The sequence below is a fragment of the Mauremys mutica genome, chromosome 21 (assembly GCF_020497125.1).
Source record: "Mauremys mutica isolate MM-2020 ecotype Southern chromosome 21, ASM2049712v1, whole genome shotgun sequence".
Lineage (NCBI taxonomy): Eukaryota > Metazoa > Chordata > Testudines > Geoemydidae > Mauremys > Mauremys mutica.
Window position 1 is genome coordinate 10,293,640 of NC_059092.1, and position 22,401 is coordinate 10,316,040.

At 47.1% G+C, this 22,401-nt stretch overlaps 1 protein-coding gene across 5 annotated transcripts in view; it reads left to right on the top strand.

The window, feature by feature from the left end:
- SLC25A33 (solute carrier family 25 member 33) overlaps positions 1-22,401 on the top strand; it is a 55,693-nt gene that overhangs the window by 19,605 nt on the left and 13,687 nt on the right. For 3 of the 5 annotated variants that reach the window (XM_044996092.1, XM_044996091.1, XM_044996090.1), the window contains one exon: positions 19,188-19,367. In XM_044996092.1, the coding sequence (XP_044852027.1) occupies positions 19,188-19,367 (180 nt within the window). Of the gene's footprint in view, positions 1-9,338; positions 9,579-18,292; positions 18,370-19,187; positions 19,368-22,401 lie in introns of those variants that run through there. The other 2 variants (XM_044996094.1, XM_044996093.1) reach the window with 2 other exon arrangements.

Consider the following 22,401-nt stretch of genomic DNA (forward strand, 5'->3'; position numbering starts at 1 on the left):
CCCCCGGGTGTCCTGGCTCAGCCCCCCGCTTCCCCCCCCGGGCGTCCTGGCTCAGCCCCCCCCCGCTTCCCCCCTTCCCCCCCGGGCGTCCTGGCTCAGCCCCCCCCCGCTTCCCCCCTTCCCCCCCGGGCGTCCTGGCTCAGCCCCCCCCCGCTTCCCCCCTTCCCCCCCGGGCGTCCTGGCTCAGCCCCCCCCAGCTTCCCCCCTCCCCCCCCGGGCGTCCTGGCTCAGCCCCCCCCCGCTTCCCCCCTTCCCCCCCGGGCGTCCTGGCTCAACCCCCCCGCTTCCTCCCTCTCCCCCCCCGGGGCGTCCTGGCTCAGCCCCCCCGCTTCCCCCCTTCGCCCCCGGGGCGTCCTGGCTCAGCCCCCCGCTTCCCCCCTTCCCCCCCGGGCGTCCTGGCTCAGCCCCCCCGCTTCCCCCTTTCCCCCCCGGGGTGTCCTGGCTCAGCCCCCCCGCTCTTCCCCCCCCGGGCGTCCTGGCTCCGCCCCCCCGGGGCCCCCCCCCGGGGCGTCCTGGCTCAGCCCCCCCGCTGCCCCCCCCCGGGGCGTCCTGGCTCAGCCCCCCCGCTGCCCCCCCCCGGGGCGTCCTGGCTCAGCCCCCCCGCTTCCCCCCTTCCCCCCCGGGGCGCCCTGGCTCAGCCCCCCCGCTTCCCCCCCCCGGGGTGTTCTGGCTCAGCCCCCCCTTCCTGTCCCCCCCCTTCTCCTTCCCCCCTCGGGTGTCCTGGCTCAGTCCTCCTCTCCCCCCTTCATTTTCCCTGCCTCATCTTGCCTTCCCCTCGTGCTGATCTCTAGATCAGGGGTAGGCAGCCTATGGCACATGTGCCGAAGGCAGCACGGGAGCTGATTTTCAGGGGCACTCACGCTGCCTGGGTCCTGGCCACGGGTCCGGGGGGGCTCTGCATTTTATTTTAATTTTAAATGAAGCTTCTTAAACATTTTAAAAACCTTATTTACTTTGCATACAACAATAGTTTAGTTAGATATTATAGACTTATAGAAAGAGACCTTCTTCTAAAAACGTTAATATGTATGACTGGCACGCGAAACCTTAAATCAGAGTGAATAAATGAAGACTCGGCCCAGCACTTTGGAAGGGTTGCTGATGCCTGCTCTAGATAGTCTCCTAAAAGGCTCGGGTTATAAAGAGGTTTTGTATAGGAAGGGTGAGACTTGAATAGTGTCTCACGTGGGATAGGGAGGAAGGGGAAGTACCGGCCCCCCCACATACTTGCCCACCCAAATGTGCGTCAGTTCAGAGAGGGCTCCGACTAGGGGTGGGGGGAGAGTATGGGCAGGGATGGGGTTAATGAGGTTCACAGGTGTTAGCTGCGCGCACACACCTCCACACACATGGTAGAACATGCGTTTCATCAGCAGCCAAGGCTGGGGGTTAGGGCAGACCGGCTCATTCTCCTGCCTGGCAATGTACTCTGTGCTGTGTGGACATGGAAGGCACAATCCATGACCCAAAAAGTTCATGCTGTAGTGCAGGCACATAGGATATACCTGCTGACAATACAGGCCAAAGCGGTGGTGATATCTGGAGGTGCCCTGGATCCATGCTGCTACCATTGCAGTTCTGGCTTGCACTGAGTTTTTCATTATAACCTGTTTTCAGCTGCTTATAACTTCACTGGAAACTTTCGCTTTGAGCTGCAGTTCCCCATCCTTTTATACGTATATTTTGATAGTGCAAACACTTGATGTTACAGTATTGTTGCTTTCTCTGTCTCCATGTCACCTGCAATCAGCTGTTGGGTTGCTATTACCTGCTAGTTTGTTTTCCTTCAGTCTTTTAAATCTTCCCTTGTCTCAGCCACCTCCTTCCCCTGCATTCTTGTTGGTTGTGCCATTGCAATAAGGCTGTGTAAGCTGTTGCTGCCTCCTTGCAGTGGAACTGTATTGCATGCTAGCAAAATAAAACATCTTTTCCAAGTATTGCATCATTAGGGGCAAGCAAGTCTAAAGCCTTATGATTGTTAAGGGAATGCGGGTATTTTTGGTGCAGCATTGATGGCGTCGGCAACTGATGGTGTTGGCAAAGGAGAAGGTAGTAGGGAGGTGCTTATCTCCCTTGTCAGCCTTTGGTATGGACTTTGTGGGCATTTTATATGGGGGTCACTTGGCTGGAAACACAACTGCGCTGGAGTGCCCCATCCAGGGATACCCTGAGGAGTAATTGCCATTAATCTACGAAGCCAGAAAGAGCCATGGAGTAGCAACATAGCAATCTGTGTTCATCCAGAGGCTGAATGGTTTAGTGCTTCTTCCCCCTCCTATACCTCAGTGACAAAAAGTGTGTCTCTTCCTTGAGAATGTCCCCATAAGAGTGAAGTTTGGACTCTGTATAAATGTCACTACCTTCCTGGAATGGTCAGTGTAATCATCTATTCTTTGGCATTGACTGTTTCTGGTAGGGGAAAGGAACATTCTGAGGACATGTATTATGCATTCATGCTGTAAAGCTGGTGAAGGATGAAGCAGGCAAAGGGAAAAGAGCAGTTTGTGATGGGGTCACTAGGTCCACGTCTGCACTATAGAAGAGACCATGTCATGAAAAAGTGTGGCAGGGCTAGAATATTTTCTTTTAATGCAGTGATTGAATGCCTGGAAGCCTTAGGTTTCTTTCAGATACAGGTGCAGGGATGTAAGGATGGGGTGGATTTTGTTTTTCTCGATCTTAGCAGTGGAGATTAGCGGTGAATGTTTTATGAGGATGACTTGGGAAGAAGGGTAATGGCAGTTGATAGTTGTGGTCGACCACATGCTAGAATTCAGTCTTGTCCAAACCGAATTTCAATAGCTTTAAGGCTTTGTGTTTTGTTTCTTGATTACATAACAGAGGCTTTTGCTTAAGACATGAGACCTAAAAAGCAGCATCTACCCAGTTGTGTTTCTGTACTGACCTACTATTAACATTAAAGCCTTTTTGTGTGTATTGATCAGAATTATAAAACTGTATGAATTATATAACTGTACAGAATTATAAAACTGTATGTTCTCATAAAAGCCAATGGAGTCTGTGCCAGGGTTGGCAAATTATGACAGGTTTGCAAGGCTGCTCTTAGGCAGTAAAGGTAGGAGTCTAAGGGCTTGGCTACACTTACAAATTTGCAGCGCTGCAGCAGGGTGTGAAAACACACCCTCTCCAGCGCTGCAAATTGCGGCGCTGCAAAGCGCCAGTGTGGTCAAAGCCCCAACGTTATTCCCCACAGGGAGGTGGAGTACGGACAGCGCTGGGAGAGCTCTCTCCCAGCGCTGGTGCTTTGACTACACTTAGCGCTTCAAAGCGCTGCCGCGGCAGCGCTTTGAAGTGCTAAGTGTAGCCACAGCCATACTCTAACTTGGTGGGTCTTGGGACCAGACTGAGAAAAGTCAGTTGTTTGCTATGATATCCAAGCGTGTATAAGTAAAAAATCATATATAACTGAAGTTTTGCTGAATTTGTTAAACGAATGACTTGAGACTAATTCCTGCCCTTATCTGTGTCTCCTGTTGAAGTCATTGGGAGCTGCAGGACACCATCCAAAGGCAGAGCTTAGCCTGTGGTCTTTAGGCAACTTGACAGACCATCACTTAACTGCAAACATTCTCCCCCAATTCAGAGCATATTTAGAACTTCTTGCATAGGCTGAGATTTAAAAAGCAAGGCTGTGAAACCGCATAACCTAATGTTCCAAAAGATGCCAGAAGATACTGGAGACTGAAGTCCTCTATTTAGCAGCAGACCAGTGTTCTGAGATGTAAGCAAGGCTCCACTATTAACTAGATTAAGATCAGCAATCAATTTCATTTAGTCCACTGAAGTACTGTCAGTTGGCAAGTAGTTTGGAAGAGGGTTCTGCAATGCAGACAGATGAACTATCCAAAAAGATTGGTCAATTTCCATTATAAGCCCAGCTTCATGTAATTACTTAGTGTCAGAATTGCAGGATTTTTCTCTTAAGAATTTCAACCATAAAATGAGAGAGAGCGAGAGAGAGACACACACACAGTATTTTTTAAACTGATAAGAACAGACTGAAAAGTTTATTAGAAAATGTTTAAAAATAAATGATACAGAGGGTTTGAAACGTCAGTTATTGGTCATCGGAGGTAACATACAGAGTATAGGGGGATGCTAGTATTTTGGTATTGGACAGCACATAATATTTACAGTCTGCAATGTCCCCAATGCGGGGTATATGGTGGGTGAGATCAAGATACAGTCAGCAAGCAGTGAGGGTACATCACTCATACAACAGTTAAAGACAGTTATGGGTATAAATAAGCGGGCCGGGTAATGGGGATAGGATGACCCTCACATGGCAGAGTTCAGTTCGGTTGGTTCAGGGCTCAGGGGAAAAAGTCCAACAGGGGAGGTTTACAGGTCTCTTCTCCCTTGTGGGTGCACGAAGTCACTCCGGCTCACACTTGGTATTGACGGTGGCCAGTGATGTGCTCTGTGTAAATGTCTCTAGACCATTGAATAGTGTCAGAGACCATTAGGCATCTCATGAGCCGCGCGTAGCGACGGCCCACCCCACAGGTCCGCAGTACGCGTTCATTACAGGGGTCCCAGGCACCCAGGGCCCCAACGATCAGAGCGTTGGTGCAAACCTCGTAGCCCTTTGTATTACTACAGAAAGTTATCCAGGAGGAGAAAGGAGAGCTTTTTGTAGCCTTTCCATCTTGTAGTCACTTTCAGAACATCCAGGATCCTGAGTGTAGTATACTGAACTTTGACATAAAAATAAGTTTAAAAATAGGGAAGAAGTTTACAACTCTTTAAAAGGTGGAGCCCAGAACACTCTGGGAAGGTTATTTACCCAGAAATGCCAGGAACCATTGCAACTTTTTATACTCTTTGTTTTTCAAGCTAGCAGTACTGATTCAGCCAGTAAATTTAAAAACCACAAAGCTGTTTTCTGAAGGCACTACCTTTTGCCTTCTGGCTTGGAGTAATACATGTTGCCTTAAGTACAGTAGTATCTGGATCCCGCCATTGAGATGGGGGCCCTGTCTGTTCATTTATGTAGATAATAAAGATGCCTATCCAAGGTTCCAGGTGCCCCAACGTAATTGTACAATAAATATAATTAAATTGATCCTCAGCCGCATTAAAATCAGTTCCACAGGACCTGAGCCATCCCCTTCACCACCTAACCTCAGCTTCTCCAGAGATCCTATTGAACAGGTGTCTTTTTCAGCGTACCTAGAAAGTCACCAAACTTGGGCTGTCACAGGAAACACCCTGCCAACCGTCCCCTCTTTTCTAATGAGGGGATCTAGCTCAAGCACCCTTGTGACCACAGGTTTGGCAGTAAGGCACAGGAGGTGGATTTCAGGTAGGATAGGCTCTGTATGGAAAAGGATCCCTGTGCTGAAGGTCTATCCTTGCTGTCAATCATCCATGTGACTAACTGTTCACACTCAACAGCAGTAATGGCACTGTAACAAACCAAGCTAGTGCAAATGTGCACTACTACCCTGTATTGGATTGGGCTGGAATTGCTCAACTGTGTGCTCATTGCGAATATATGATCGTGACGAGCACCACACAAATGTCTATAAAAATGAAAATAACAAAGTAGTCGTGGAGTCTTTCCTTAAGCTCACAGCCTGCACTCTTGAGGCCAGAGGATCTGTGTGAAATTCATAAAGCTGTTTTATGCAGCATAGTGCTGACAGTGAAGTTCCTAGGTGGTCACAGCATGGTTATCCTATTTAACACTTAAAGCCAGTGATGAGCTGCCAAAATATTAACAACCAGTTCCCTCCTCCTCACCTCACGAGGGGGTCGTGCCCCCCCCCCCGGGGGGTCATGCCCCATCCAGTGCCCCATGTTTTTTGACACCCCCCCCCCCGGGACCCATGACCCATCCCCCCCTTCCCTGTCCCCTAACTGCCCTTTGCAGTCCCATCCAACCCCTCCTCTCATTCTTGATGACCCCTGCCCCATCCAACCACCCCTTCTCTCTGCCCTGAGTGCCCCCACCACCTCATCCAACCCCTGCTCCTTCCTGATTGCCCCCCGGGATCCTTGCCCCCATTCAATCCCCCTGCCCTCTGACCGCCCTGACCCCTATCCACCCCTTCACAACCCACCGAACACCTGCTCCCTGCCCCCTTATCACACTGCCTGGGTCCGGGACCAGGTCCGCTCCGCCGGGACCTTGACCGGCGGCCCGGCGCCCCGGGGCCCGGTGCCCCGGGGCCCGGCTTACCTGCCTGCTGCTTTTTTCAGGTTGTCCTGGAACAACCGGTTCTAAAAAGGCTTCTAAATTTAACAACCGGTTCTTGCGAACCGGCTGGAGCTCACCACTGCTTACAGCTCTTAACCATGTGACCAACCACTCCTCTTCATCTCTGCCAGAGGCTCCCTCTGCCCTGGTTCATTTGTCTTCCTGCTTTCTTCCATGTGAACTCTTAATCACTGAACTTAAACTCTTCCTCTAGACCTGTTTCTACCAAGACACCCGAGAAATTAGCCAGCTGTAAGGGCTCAGTAGGGGGCCTGTTGGGGATAGCTGAGTCGGATGTCTGAGTTGGGTGCTGTATCTTTCTCCCACCCATTATTTGTTGCTTGAGGATATTTACAATTAAAGATTGTTAGGTGCTATGTTACTATGGTGATAAAGTCCATATGAAAACCTAAGACATGTAGATAGTTATGGGTGCTACTGGGCTATCTGCTAGGCATTGTCCAAACAAAGTGTTTGGAAGAGCTCCTAATCCAAGGCCTCAATCCTGCATACACTTAGGCAGTCACAGTGGTTCTTGCTGATTTCTTCTTGTTTTGTTAGATGGAGTGTTCCTTTTAAGGGTCACACTAACGACAGCAAAGCAAATCCTCCTGTGCTGTGGATTGGAAGGATGAGTCTGAGGCAAGAAGGATTTAATCAGCAACAAAGAAGAATGAGAGATGAATTAAAAAACAGAACTGTGCCCATTTGAGAGTCTGGACTCCTTCTGGCCCTGTTTCTGCGCTATTGAAGTCAGTGGGCAGAGGATCTGGCCCTACAGCATAGTGAATAGTATGTATTGGTGGAGTTTCCTTGGAATCATTCCTTTGAAATGGAGGCTGTAATGCTCCCCTTTCCCCGCTCCAGAACTGGCAGGGGGTCTGTACAACCACCATGCAGCAACAATTCATTACGAACTAACACCCTGATCCCACAAACACATCCCACATGTGTAGCTTTACCCAGGTGAATAGTCCCAATTCAAACCAATGAGACCAGCTGTGTGAGTAAGTCGCCAGCCAGGCAGCCAACAGGATGGGACTCTGCTTCAATGCCAGGAAGTGTGCATCCCTGCATATCGATGGCAGTAGAAGGGATTCAGTCCAGGCAATGTCTTTTCAGATCCAGGGTGAACCCATGATCTTCCTCGAGGACGGGCAAGTTTACCAACATCTCAGCATGCTGACGGGTTTCCATGTCCAGCAGACACCTGAGGATACCATCGCGGAGATCCTACGAGATGTGGCCAGGGATCAACTCCTCCCTACTGGGACCATGGCAGAAGATCAATGCCTTGAACAGCTTCCTGATGCCTCATATCTCATTCATCCTGAGGGAATCTGCCATGGAGAAGGTACATCTGAACTAGGCAGACAGCACCATCCGGCATCTGGTAAAGAAGTGGATGTTTCTTCCCCAAAGGGCCACCGTTGAACTGGTGTACATCTCACACAGGCAAGGCTGCGCCAAAGTCCTTCAAATGGGTGATCTGTGTGACGTTGCTGTGATCACTCATGCTTTCTACCTTTTGATGTGCCCGGACTCCACAGTGAGGAACATTGCGGAAAGCGCTCTGCGGGATGCCATCACGAAGCGAATCGCCAGGACCCTATCCAACCAAGATGTCGCCTCCTGCCTGAGCGGCTTGCTGGAAGGAGAATTTGGGAGAGATGGAGAGACTTTCCTTCACTCTGGACCCGTGCCCGCAATGCTACACAACAACTGGAGAAGCATATTGGCTGCCACTGGACATGGTGCAAGGAACGCCAGGAGCTGGAAATCCTGGTGTCACTGGTGAATAATACATATCACACTATCATCACTCTGAGAGCTAGAACCATGCTGGAGAGGACCCTGAAGGATGCCATCTGCTGCCAATATATGGAAAACCTGAAACGGAAGCTGGACCAGGGCAAGGCGTTTGAGGTGACATGCAAGTAGGACACCAGCAACCACTTCCTCCCCAGGGGCAGCTTCATCCGATTTGTCGACAGGAGGTTCATCCACAGGGCCTGGCTCAACTGCGTCCCACTGAATGGAGCCATCCGCCACGGGGATCAGGACAAGCGATGCAGGAAGTGTGGCTACGACAATGAGATGCCACCCCACGTCCTGTGTAGCTGCAAGCCCCATGAGAGAGCTTGCCAGCTGCAATACAACACCATCAAAGATCGCCTGGCCAGAGCCATTCCGCCACCCCTGGGGAAGGTTGCCGTAAACTCAGCCATCCCTGGAACCAACAGCCAACTGCGACTGGACATCATCATCATCACCAGCGAGGACCAGAAGATCATCATGGTGGACTTCACAGTGTCATTAGATAACAGGACCTTGGCCTTCCACGATGCCCGAGCTCAAAAGGTAGAGAAATATGCCCCTCTGGCCAAAACCTTGAGTGTTAAGGGTTACCAGGTCCAGACACACGCACTGATGGTTGGAGCCTTAGGCACATGGGACCCCAATAAGAGCAAGTGCTGAGAGAATGCAGAATCGGTCAATGCTACGCTCAGCTGATGTGGCAACTCATGGTGTTGACTGCCATCAGGTGGTCGAGGGACATCTATATAGAACACATCACCGGACATTGGCAGTACCAGGAGGGATGCAGATGAGAAGTGCAGTCAGAAAAGTAACAAATATTTTCCTCATGGATTGTATCTTCTAAATGGAGAACCAACCTAATTCTCAATCTCCACTTATTTATATATGTGCTTTCCATAACCAAATCTCTGTACAACTTTTCATGAGTGATGTACCCAAGTATTTGGACTCTAATATCTGAACTATATTGTTAAATCTATTCACCTAAATTTGGGTTCTTGTTGATTATGTACTCTCTGTATCATATGACCTAAAAAAAAACAAAACTAACTTTGTATATGTGAAAAGAACAAGTAGACTAACATGGCTACCACTCTGAAATTTGTATATGTGGATAATCTAAGCACTATACCTAGATGTACAGACACTCTTTTCCCAACCTATGTATTATATAATTTTTTTAACATTAGCTTTCATTACATTTTTAAATTGTGTGCACCTAAGTGTTTCCAGGATTGGGGCCCAATTCAAAAGCTCCCCTGCTTCGCAGATTCCAAAAGGAAACAGCCGGCGAAGAAGCCCTCTTGAAAAGCCTGCTGGAAAAGATTGGGTTTGCAGTGTGCCCCGGAGGTCAACCAGCTCAAGCTATTTCAGACCAAAGGTGTGCGGGCAGATTCCAGAGATGAGGAAGATACAAGGAGTCATCACAGAGAACCTTCCTGGCTACTCTCAGTTGCATCAAAAGTTGCTCTAGTTTGATCACTGCCTATGTTTTAAGTGTCATCACTGCATCTGCAAGAGCTGTTTCAAGCAGGTGAGCCCCAGGCCATTTAAGGCTCTATTGATCAAAACCAACACCTTTAAACTTCACCTGGGAGCCACTGGGTAGCCAGTGCAGGTCACAAAACATTGGTGTCGTGTTTATGGTGAAGGGCTCTATTTAACAAATAAGCTGTCACTCTCTGCACTAGCTGCAGGATTTACAATATTGCTCCATGTTGAGCACTTGCAGTAGCAGGTAGATTTGTGGGGTTTTCTTAAATCAGTAAGGAATAGGGCAGAGGAGACCTTCTAACAAATTGCTCCAGCAGAGGTTAATACTTGTATAGTGCGGCGCAAACACTAATCCTTACAACACCCTCTGGGAGGAGGACAATACTAATTCACCTACCTTACAGATGGGGGGGGAAAAGGGGAACCCCGCTTCCAGTGGTTTCCATTATATACAGGGTTTATGGTTCGGTTCAATGTCTCTCAGCACCCTCACTATACAAATTGTTCCAGCCCCACCTGGATGTAGTTACATAGGGGTTCCCATCAGTTCTTGTCATAACTGCTTACTAGCTGCTTTGTGACCCTTCTGGAACTGATGGGACTTCTTCACATCATGGGAAAGATCCACTTCTGTTGTGATCATGTGTTTCTGCTGCCTGTAATACGTAGGTGAAGGTGGAGAGAGTAGACGATACTTTTAGCTATCAGACCTTTCTGATTGTGGACTGCTTTCTCTTTCCTAATGAAGAACAAATGGATTGAGAACCCCTTTTATTTTAATTTTACAAGCGGCTGAAGCAATAAAGCTGTGTATCTTGTCCTGAGAACTAAAGTTTTGCAACTGGTACATGACAGTAATTTTAACCAGTACAGTGTCTTGGTGGACATGATAGCTGTAACCTTTACGTTTAAAACTCTGGTCTGGCTGCATATTCATAATCCAGTACTGCAAGGTTTTGGCTTTGTTTGCATAGCTGTTTAAGGTTGTTGCCTTCTTGTTTCCTTTTTCCCAGATGTAGGAGTATGAGACACTCTGGGAATACTAGAAAGTATTTCCTTTATGCACAGCAGGCTATTTTCAGCTGTCTTCCCAGGAAACAGCTGTCTTCCCAGGAAACAGGGAAAGATGATGCAAGGAAACCTCACGTGGAAGAAAATCAGCTGATCAGAACAAGATGTTAATGCACTGAAGTACTTACTGGAGCTGACCTGCGGAGTATTTATATTATGAACAGAATTTGCTCAACCTATTGAAGTCCAGAGATTTGCTCTGCTAGATAGTGTTATGTTTAAAATCATGTTGGTAACATTTGCCCTGAACGGTTAAAGCTGATGATGCAGGTACTAACTCATGCTGTGTATCAAAAGGTTACACACTTTATTCCAGGAAGTACTTACACTTAAATGGTAGAGGCTGCATACGTATCTGAGGTTACTGAATTAATGGCAGGATGGAAGGGCAATTCATGTGTGGGAACAGGGCAGGATGGCAAGGAGGAGGTAGCTAGTGGCTGGAGGAGAATGGCCACGTGTCTGAGAAGGTTAGGAGATTGCATAACAAGAGATGTCACTCAGTATAGGAATCCTAATGTTCGCATTTCACAGTCCTGAGGGCTGTGGTAGTACACATACTCACGTAAAACCCTAGGCCTTTATTTTGTACAGCTTGCTTCTAAAAATAATCCTAGACTCGGATAACCTTTTCATATTGTGTAATCTGTTGGCTGTAAGTAGATAACTTAGTTTTTATCATGCATATGAAATAAACAAGATGTAGCTAGATGTTTGGCATAGTGCAGTGTGGGCTATTCCTGGTTCTCAGGCAGACTTCCTGTATGAACTTGGGCAAGTCATTTAATCGCTCGGTGCTTCAGTTTCCCCATCTGTAAAATAGAGAGAATGCTGCCTTTCTCTCACCCATTATCTGACTTGTACATTTAGATTTGTAAGCTTATTTGGCCAGGGAAAGTTTCTTACAGTCCCTGTATGATGGGGCCCTGATCCCAGTCTCAGGCTTTGGCTACACTTGCATTTCAAAGCGCTGCCGTGGCAGCGCTTTGAAGCGCTAAGTGTAATCAAAGCACCAGCGCTGGGAGAAAACTCTCCCAGCGCTGTCCGTACTCCACTTCCCTGTGGGGAATAACGGACAGCGCTGGGAGCGCGGCTCCCAGCGCTGGGGCTTTGACTACACTGGCGCTTTGTAGCGCCGCAATTTGCAGCGCTGCAGAGGGTGTGTTTTCACACCCTGCTGCAGCGCTGCAAATTTGTAAGTGTAGCCAAGCCCTAAGGGCTACTGTAATAGAAATAATTAAAGCATAGCATTGCGTTTTTACGTTTAACAGCACGAAAGCGCAGATTAGGCAGCAAGTGCTCATGCTCGTTGCACTGCCATCCATTTGCTTCAAGATGCAATTCAGAGTTTTGGCTGCAGTCCTAAGGCCCTGAATAAAAAGGGACCCCAGTAGCCAAGATTGCCTTTCGCCTAGCACCCTGTTGTAAGGTCTGAAATTCTCTGATGGCTGATGACTTGCCAGGAACAGCAAGAGGGCTTCCTCTGCTCCCATTGCAGCCTGCCAGAATCCTGAGGGTATTGCCGAGCATATAAACTCTGGTTTGGGTTTTTTTAAATATTTGTATAACCGGATGCTGGTGAGCCTGATGTGGGTGACACATTGCAAAGATGGTGGTTATGAAGCTCTGTCTTTTTTGAGTGGCTTTACATATAATTTTGTGTAGCTCCAATTTCCCCCCCCCCCCCCCCCGGTAATAGCACCTAGCACTTAAGACGCTCTATAAAGAAAGCCAGGAAAGAAGATTGTATGACTAAAGCATCTGTCCCGTTATTTATGTAAATAGGGAATGATGACTTTCTTTGGTGAAAGCAGAAACCTACCACTGTGCTTATATAATCTTTCATTTCAAAGGGAATTCATTAATCACCTTGGTTCCTGCTGTGGGATGATAAATCCTTTAAGATGAGGGTGTAGACAGGCTGAGTCAAGTTCTCCTCTCACTTACACCATTGATTTCAGCAGAGTCACTTGTGATTTGCACTACCATAAGTGAAGGTAGAATCTGGTTTGTTGTGCCAGTGTTGGATCCAGGCATTCAGGAGCAGAGGGAAGGACTCGAGGTAACTGTCAGATCCATGCTCAGAATGCAATTCCAACCCCAAACTATTTTAAACTCTGTATTCTGGGAGCGGAGGAAGGTTTTGTTGTGAAGGGTTTTCCCTGCCCAGGGCCCTGGTCCCTTCCCCCTCCACCCTCTGTGTTCAGGTGAGCACATGGACAGCACGAGCTGTGCGTGCTGCATTGAGGAAGATGTGCTAAAGCCTTGTACTCCAAAGTTGTATTTGCAGAGCAGATAGCTAATGTCAGGCCCAGGTTCTGTACACAAAGCGCTGATAACAGCCAGGCTGCTTGTTCAAAGTCAGTCTTTTGTTTCAGCTCTTCTGTAAATGTAGCTCGGCCTCCATCCAGGCAACAGAATTTCAGCTGCTGTGTGTGCGCTGAGCTTCCTAAGCGGCTTCAGTGCTTTATTCTACAGCCAAGGTCAAAATCAAGTGGATTAAAATGGCTAGAGGCAAAGTTTTCTCTCAGAATGCCTGTTACTGTAAAATGCATGGATTGCCACTGGTTTAGGATAAACTCTTTCTGTTTGTGGTAGGAAGGAGCAAGAATCAAGAAGTTGAAGGAAAACACACTTGATTGAAGTTATTACTCATAGTTAAGGGCTCTAAAGTTTTCAGATTTTCACGGGGGGGGGGCTGTTTGCATGGGGGAGAATTATTAAGGGTAAAGGGAGGAGGAATCTTGCAGCATATCCAGCAAATGCAAACAATAATGGGGAAACTGGAATTAAAGTACCCTCTTCCCTTCCAAATAGTCCTGGATGTTGTGATCATCTTTACAGTAAGGCCTAGTCGACCCGTAAAAGTTTTGCTGTCCAAATCCCTGTAGTGTAGATAGATGCAGCTTATACAGGCAAAAAAAATGCTTTTGCCCTTATAGTTTATATCAGTTCAGCGAGCAAAATTAGCTCTACCACCAGAAGCACATTTATGGGTGGCTTTTCTCAAATGCGGTCACCAGGGGATTTTTCTGCGGCCACAACAGCCTCCTGGATGGAGATTCGGGGGGGGGGGGGGGAGCGCAGCAAAGTCAACATGGTTTCTGTAAAGGGAAATCGTGTCTTACTAATCTATTAGAGTTCTTTGAAGGGGTCAACAAACATGTGGACAAGGGGGATCCGGTGGACATAGTGTACTTAGATTTCCAGAAAGCCTTTGACAAGGTCCCTCACCAAAGGCTCTTACGTAAATTAAGCTGTCATGGGATAAAAGGAAAGGTCCTTTCATGGATTGAGAACTGGTTAAAGGACAGGGAACAAAGGGTAGGAATTAATGGTAAATTCTCAGAATGGAGAGGGGTAACTAGTGGTGTTCCCCAAGGGTCAGTCCTAGGACCAATCCTATTCAATTTATTCATAAATGATCTGGAGAAAGGGGTAATCAGTGAGGTGGCAAAGTTTGCAGATGATACTAAACTGCTCAAGATAGTTAAGACCAAAGCAGATTGTGAAGAACTTCAAAAAGATCTCACAAAACTAAGTGATTGGGCAACAAAATGGCAAATGAAATTTAATGTGGATAAATGTAAAGTAATGCACATTGGAAAAAATAACCCCAACTATACATACAACATGATGGGGGCTAATTTAGCTACAACGAGTCAGGAAAAAGATCTTGGAGTTATCGTGGATAGTTCTCTGAAGATGTCCACGCAGTGTGCAGAGGCGGTCAAAAAAGCAAACAGGATGTTAGGAATCATTAAAAAGGGGATAGAGAATAAGACTGAGAATATATTATTGCCCTTATATAAATCCATGGTACGCCCACATCTCGAATACTGTGTACAGATGTGGTCTCCTCACCTCAAAAAAGATATTCTAGCACTAGAAAAGGTTCAGAAAAGAGCAACTAAAATGATTAGGGGTTTAGAGAAGGTCCCATATGAGGAAAGATTAAAGAGGCTAGGACTCTTCAGTTTGGAAAAGAGAAGACTAAGGGGGGACATGATAGAGGTATATAAAATCATGAGTGATGTTGAGAAAGTGGATAAGGAAAAGTTATTTACTTATTCACATAATATAAGAACTAGGGGTCACCAAATGAAATTAATAGGCAGCAGGTTTAAAACAAATAAAAGGAAGTTCTTCTTCACGCAGCGCACAGTCAACTTGTGGAACTCCTTACCTGAGGAGGTTGTGAAGGCTAGGACTATAACAATGTTTAAAAGGGGACTGGATAAATTCATGGTGGCTAAGTCCATAAATGGCTATTAGCCAGGATGGGTAAGGAATGGTGTCCCTAGCCTCTGTTCGTCAGAGGATGGAGATGGATGGCAGGAGAGAGATCACTTGATCGTTGCCTGTTAGGTTCACTCTCTCTGGGGCACCTGGCATTGGCCACTGTCGGTAGACAGATACTGGGCTAGATGGACCTTTGGTCTGACCCGGTATGGCCTTTCTTATGTTCTTATGTTCTTATGTTCTTATAAAGGAGTAGCCCCTCCCTGCAGCACCTAGCTGTTGCTCCTGGCTGCCCTGCCATTTGCTGGCACCGCCAGCAGGGGATCAGCAGCCCTGCACCACGCAGCGTCCTGGGGGCTCCGGGTAGTGCCTCTGCAGACGTGGGGCCAGTGTGTGTGTGTTCAGTGGGCTTCGGGCTTCAGACCCTGGGCAGTGGGGCTTGGGGTTGGAAAAATTGTCAGGGCGGCCACCAGCAGGGGTTGGTGGCCACACTCTGAGGCCACCAAAAAAAATTGTTCAGTGAATCCCTGCTAGGTAGGGGCGCGTGCAATAGGGGGCAAGCAGGGGCACAGATCCCCCCCCCCCCAATCAGCAGGGGCACAGAACTCCTCTGGCGCCGGGGTGGGGAGAGTGAGCTCCACTGGCCCTGGGGCAGGATGGTGGGAGAAGAGCAAGCTCCACTGACCGGGGGGGGGGCGGGGAGCCAGTCTCTCCAGCCTCAGAGAGCACAAATGTGCCCCTCCAAAAGCGACCAAATTTTTATTCTTGTGCACGCCCCTAACACTAGGGCATTTGCCTGGATAGAAATGTCAGAGAAAATCACCCCTAACCAGCCTGGCTATAGCAGCGAAAGTTCCTAGTGTAGACCTGTGTCAGAGGGGTAGCCGTGTTAGTCTGGATCTTGTAAAAAGCGATAGAATCCTGAGGCACCTTATAGACTAACAGACATATTGGAGCATAAGCTTTCGTGGGTGAATACCCACAAAAGCTTATGCTCCAATACGTCTGTTAGTCTATAAGGTGCCTCAGGACTCTTTATCGCTAGTGTAGACCTGGCATTAGACTTTACTTTGGTGCTTCTGAGTTTTGCCAGCAAGTTCCTTGCAACTCTAGCAGGCACTGCTTTGCCTGCGTGTAAGATGGGGGGCAGTTTTTTGCTTCCTTCTAATGGAAAACACCTAAATTGCAATTTCACCATAAGATCCACTGAATTAAATGGTGGTCTCCAAGGAGAATCTCATAAATGTTATCACTTCAAGAAATGCAAGATGCTTGTGTAAACAAAGAAAATGCTTCCTTCCATTGAGTTTAGCTGTGGAAGATATCTCCTATTTAAGTTATAGAAAGCTGAAGTTTTCAGTGTGGCCCTTCTACATCCTAGCTAGCTCCTATAATAATATCTTGTAGCACTCTTCTTCAGTAGAACTCAAAGCACTTTACAAGGGAAGTATCATCCCCATTTTACAGATGGGGAAACTGAGGCACAGAGGGGTGATGAGTCTTGACCAAGGGCACTCAGCCAGTGGAAGAGATGAGACTAGAACCCAGCTCTTTTGAGTCTTAGTTCAGCGCTCTATCCACTTGGTCACACTGCCTCTGTTGATTGCTGCTTTACTGGCAAGGGTTAATTCCAGAGCAAAGAGCCCCAGCATGGTTGCAAGAAGCAGCACCGTATGTAAGGTGAGGTGCAACACACTAGTCCCTTGTGGCAGCTTGGGAACTGCTTCATACAGCCAGTGGAATTAGTCTGTCTGCAAGATGTAGAGCTTCCTGAATCTCCATCTCCCTCCTCCCCCTCATACCCCAAGTCACTTATATAGCAATAGAACCTCTCTGAGCCACAGACTTGCATATTGTCCTAACCAGCAGCCTTGCCCCACTTCTCAGTAAAGATGTTATAGCAGAGTGGTGGTGGGAGCTTACTGGAAAGGTTACACAATGTGTACTATGGGGGGGAAAAACAGTTGCTAGCATGCAGTGAACTGTTAGGATAAATCATTGTAAACAACATTTGTCAAAATAAATGAACCAGCTACATCTTGCAATCAACTATCCTTGTTTTTCAGTCACGTACATTTGTTTTAAAGTGCATTAATTTTCAGAGGGTTTCCCAATCGGTGGTTGTGAGTTAGCGTTGTTCATTGCTCAATGTATACACAGTAGATGCTAGTCCCTTAGGCCAGTGGTTCTCAGCCAGGGGTCTGGGGCCCCCTGGGGAGGGGGGCATGAGCAGGTTTCAGGGGGTCTGCCAAGCAGGGACGACATTAGACTTTCTGGGGCCCATGACAGAAAGCTGAAGGCCCACCGCATGGGGCTGTAGCCCAGGACGCTGAACCCTGCCACCCAGGGCTGTAGTTGAAGCCTGAGCAACTTAACTTCACAAGGCCCTCTGTGATTATGGGGCCCCGGGCAGTTGCCCTGCTTGCTACCCACTAATGCTGGTCCTGGCTTTTATATGCAGAAAACCAGTTGTTGTGGCATGGCATAAGTGGGCCGTGGAGTTTTTATAGCATGTTGGAGGGGCTCAGGTTGAGAACCCCCCCTGATTTAGGGTATTCCTGCATTGCAGCTAAGCCCAGGCTCTGATTCAGGGTGAGCCCCTCCTTTCGTCCGTGCACACAAATCAGTCCAACTCCTGTCAGCAAGCACTCAGGACCTAGAAGCCTGCTAGGCTTCGGGCTCTAACCCACCTCCCTATCATTTTGCATTGTGGATGCAGCTCAAGCTGTAGACCCAAGTCACAATGTCTGTGTAATGCAGGATGGACACACGTTAGCATGGCTGTGATACCGTGGTCCAGCAATTGTAAACTCAGGTGTACAATACAGTGAGGATCCTCAAGCACAGGCTTGGAAACACTGATCCACCAACCTGGATCCCACTGATCTGGATTTATGATGCAGTGTAGACACACTTTTTAAGGGCTTGTCTGCTCAGGGACATTCAGGAAAGAATTTCACACCTTTAATTGATTTGGAATTAAGAGTGCATTAGTTACAGCACATTAATCCCTGGGTGGACACCCATTCAGAATTTAAGTGGCCTTAATTTGGTTTTGTTCACTAGTGAATTAAGCTAAATTGAGAAAAGGTCACTTAAATTCTGAATGAATGTGTCTACTCGGGGATTTAATGCAGTTTAACAAATCCACTTTAAATTCACACCATTAGTTAATTCAGATTAATTTTCCTTTGTCCCCAAGTAAACAAGTCCCCTCTATACCATTTGCTAACAGGAAGAAACTGTTAGTCAAAAAAAGGAAGAACAGTAGTAAAGCAGGAATTGGGTTTTGTCAGCAGGCAGATAACAGTGGGAAAAGAAGGGTTGAACAACAAGAGCAGCAACCATAGCACATGATGTTACAGTTGAGAAAACAATAGACAAACTGAAATAAAACTAAATGTTTTTATTACACTTTTTTGTTTTGATTCTTTCTATCAGGTGGCAACAGTTTGTGTCAAGGACAAGATTTTCTTGACCCTTGTGAATAGGAGCTAATGCACAGGCTTGGAATCCATGTTGTTTTGTTTTGTTTTTTTTGTTAGTAAACTTGTTATAGTTTTGTTAATATATAAATTACATATGAGCTTCCCAGATCAGGGTCAAGGACCCATTTGATTTGACCACATAGCTTGTCCTTTTGCCCCTGGTCGTCTTCTCAAATATTCGCTAGTTCTTCAGGGCAACTGATTAACTTGGAGGTCTGAGATTTCTCCACCTACCACTTCTCAGAAGAGAGCGTATAAACGGCTTTTTAAAACTTGACTGACAGAAGGAGAGAAGGCTTTGTCACATCACTTTCCGCACAAGGCCTCCCAGTCCACTACAGTTGCTATTTTTTACCGTCTCTAACTAGGCTTTCTTCATGTAAGAGTTCCCCAAGGATCTAAATCTAGAGCCTTGTTTATAATAGGGCCAGTGACCCACTAAAAACTGGAATTATCCCCACTCCATTCAAGAAAACCAAATTCTCTTGCACAGTAAGATCAGGTGACCTGGACAAACAGGAACAGAGAACACGGGACGAAGAGCTGATTAGTTGCTATTGATTTGGGTGTTTCGCTGACCTTCAGAACCCTCGTGCCACTGGTAACTTATGCAAGCATTGAGTAGAAAATGATTCACTAAATTTTTTTGGGACAAGGAAGAAGTTAGTGCTCCTGAATCTCTTTCTGAACCCTCCTCTTTTATCCCATGCCAAAAGTTCCCCTCTCCCGATATTGACATAAACACAATTGTAACTCTTCCTTGCAGTGGGGGAAGGGAGGGGAAAGGACTTCGCTTGTTACATATGGTGGTGTTTTGATGTGACTTTTGTTTGCATTGTGCCCTACAGGTGCGGGGGTACAGTTGGTGCCATTGTTACATGTCCTTTAGAAGTAATAAAGACCAGGCTCCAGTCTTCAAGGCTAGCGTTCCGGACTGTCTACTATCCTCAAGTCCAGTTGGGGACGATCAGTGGCGAAGGAATGGTCAGGCCGACATCTGTATCACCCGGACTTCTCCGGGTTCTAAAGTGAGTACAGCTCTTGGCATTCGTAGCATCCTGTGCAATCAATGGACTTATCTCTGGTTTCGTTGGCACTGGTTTTACACTTGAATGGTGTCATTCTGGATTCACACTGGTGTGAGATGGGAATTGGGCCTTATGTATTCAGCAGCAACTGAAAAGTTGAATTAACCTTTGCTTCCACAAGATGTATTTTTACCTTTGAATTTTCAAAGGAACTTTATTTAAAACTGCACTGAGAAGTTTTCCAAAGAGTATTGGTTTGGTTTTTAAATAGACTTATTGGCTCTAAGCTTTCTGGTAAGTATTAAGCCTCAAGGATCAAGAGTCGGTAGTATTCTCTTGCCAGGTGATATGTATGCCAGCTTGCAGGAGCAGTACTAAAAATATGCCTTTCCTCCATAGCATTTCCTGTAGCTCAGAACATGTGGATTCTCGCCCTGTTCATCCTTCTGGATTTCTCGTGTTTCTCAGACTTTTGCACCTGAGCAGTGTGATGGGCAAGTCCTGCTGGCTAGGCCTCTGTCTTGGCAGTGTGACTGAAAGACTGAGTGAGCCACGGAGACAGAACTCCTCCCTCATCTCTGGAGCCAGTGTCAGTCCTTCTAGTTTAGAGTCGGAGCAGCATGGGAGAAAAACCTTTCATTGCAGCTGTCCGTGCTGTGGACCTGTTCTGGGGACCGTGGGCTCCAGGACTGTCACTCTAACTGGGGTCTGCCCCTCCCCTGTTTCAGGGAGCCTGGTCCCTTTTGATGGGCTGTACCCACCTTTCTAAGGTTTTGTACGACTTCCGCCTGCCTATGTGGGTGGGTGTTCAGTTGCTTTGATGGGCAGAATCCATCAACACCGGTCATCAAATAGGCTGAGGCCTTGGCCTAAAACTCACTTTAAAACACAACAAAACCCCAAGAGCCCATCAAGTGGTGAAGAAGGGACGAGTGTAAAGGCCATAGCGTGTGGTGCCTTTGTTTAATAATATTGCTGTGGTCCAAACTAACTTCTGACCCCCTCTATGCTGGAGGGTGAAGGGGTGTGTAACGCGCCGCTGCTCTGGGTTTGCAGGGCAGTAGCGCAGTGCTATACGCTTGGGATTGCTTTTCAAAGCAATCTATCCCTGCCTTTCTTTTAAGGCTCAGATCCTGCCAAAAACTGCAGAACTGGCAGCTTCAAGACTGAGCTTTTCCAGTGGCGCCCCGGCTGCCAGGTATCCTGTTCCCAGCCTCTTTGAAACAATAGATTGATAAAACTAACAATCCATTTTCTACATTCAGAATAAGCTTCCTATCTTTCCCGTTTGCCACATCATTCATGCACATCCCCCTTGCATTCCCAGCTACGTGCTTCAAATTAGATGAGACTTGGTTTCTGTCCAAGAACCTGAACTGATGCAAACAGGATCCAAATGATGTAATCTTGGCAACCTGGGGGTTGGAAGGTCTAGGGTGATCTTTTGAATGTGGAGGTCTTTCTGGTACAGGTAGGATGCTGGTGAATGCGTGTAAATGAGGGCTTCTCTGCACTGTTGTTATGAAAGGTGCTGATTGTGTCATTCCACCCTGGAACTCGTAGGGGAGGAGAAGGAAAAGGAAGGAGACAGTGTCTTTCACAAAAGCAGTCCAGCTAGAAAATATGGCATGAACAGTCCTCAGACAGCCCTGTTCTTTCCTCCTCTTGTGCTATTTCTGACTGAATGAGCAGTCGTCTGTCTGCTACTAATGTGTGGTTTCAGCCAGTGCATGTTACGTGGTCATTCCCATATAAATCCTCAGCTGGGAGTTTGAACTCCCCCTGCATGTCCCTGTTGGAAAATTGCCAATGTTTGTCAGATGCCTCTGCAGACTGGTAGGAGCAGCAGTTTGTTCAGCCTAATCTTTTCGTGACATACATTCAACAAAAGAAGATTGGATCTAAGGCAAGGCAGTGCGCCCGAGCTAATGGTTTTGTATAGCCTAACCAATAACCCTGAGACCCAGGCCTAGGTCTCTGCTGCTGCATTTCTGAAGGAAGCAAAGTCAAAGTCTAATCTGCACCAAGTTTGTGGATCTTTGCAAATAAATATTTGCACTTTATTTTAGTGCCACGATTTTTTGTTTGCATCAGGAATTTTGGTGCAACCCCCCCCCCCCCCCAAAACCAAACAAAAACAAAACAAAAAAACCCCATCAAAACACATTGGTTGATTTATGTAATACTGATAAATTTGGCACATTGCCCAGTGAAGCAGCATGAATTACATAACAATACAGTGGCAATCAAGTCCTCTGCAGAACTGTGTAGCTTGCGTCACATCACAACTTGAATCCCGTATTCTAGATAAGCAATTCTTTTCCCCGCCCACATCCTCCAAATGCCAAGCATTCCCTTTATAACATTTTTTGTCAGATTGCTGAGTCTAGAGCAGTACACGATGCAAAACCAAGGTAATCGGAGCAAATCAGTGCGTTTTGGATGCATCTAACTCCCCTCCCTCCTGTGACACAAAGCAATCCTGATTAAAAGGGAGTCCAGTAAAACCATTTCAAGGTAGCCAGATCTCGTGATAGGGTTCACCCACTCTCATTTTCAGGGTTGTTCTTTGGGGGGAGATAGGAAGTTGGATAAAACTGGGACAGCCTTTTACCATCCTTATCGACTCATTAAAGTCAGTGTTTGTGGTCTTGATTCATTTGATCTCATTTCATTTCAGCAACTGCTCAAACTCGGTCACTTGCCTGGCTCCTTTTCCAGATGTCTGTGAAGCAATCTTGCAACTCGATCATACTGTTTGTCTTTCACGGACAATAAATTCTTCGGTGTCTATAATGATTGATTTCACGTAGGACCTCAATGCACCCTCCTAAAGCGATCGTGTACCCTTGCCGCTGGCTCCCAATTCCCAGTTTGATGAAATCAGACCCCCTTGATGGTGCAATTAACCACGACTTTGTGTAAATGGACACATTCTCCAAGGAAAGTGTAAATGCCTTGCATGCTGCCACCTCCACCAAAGAAAGTTTTCAGAGACCACATTTGAAGTGTGATTCTTATAGATAGAAGTGCA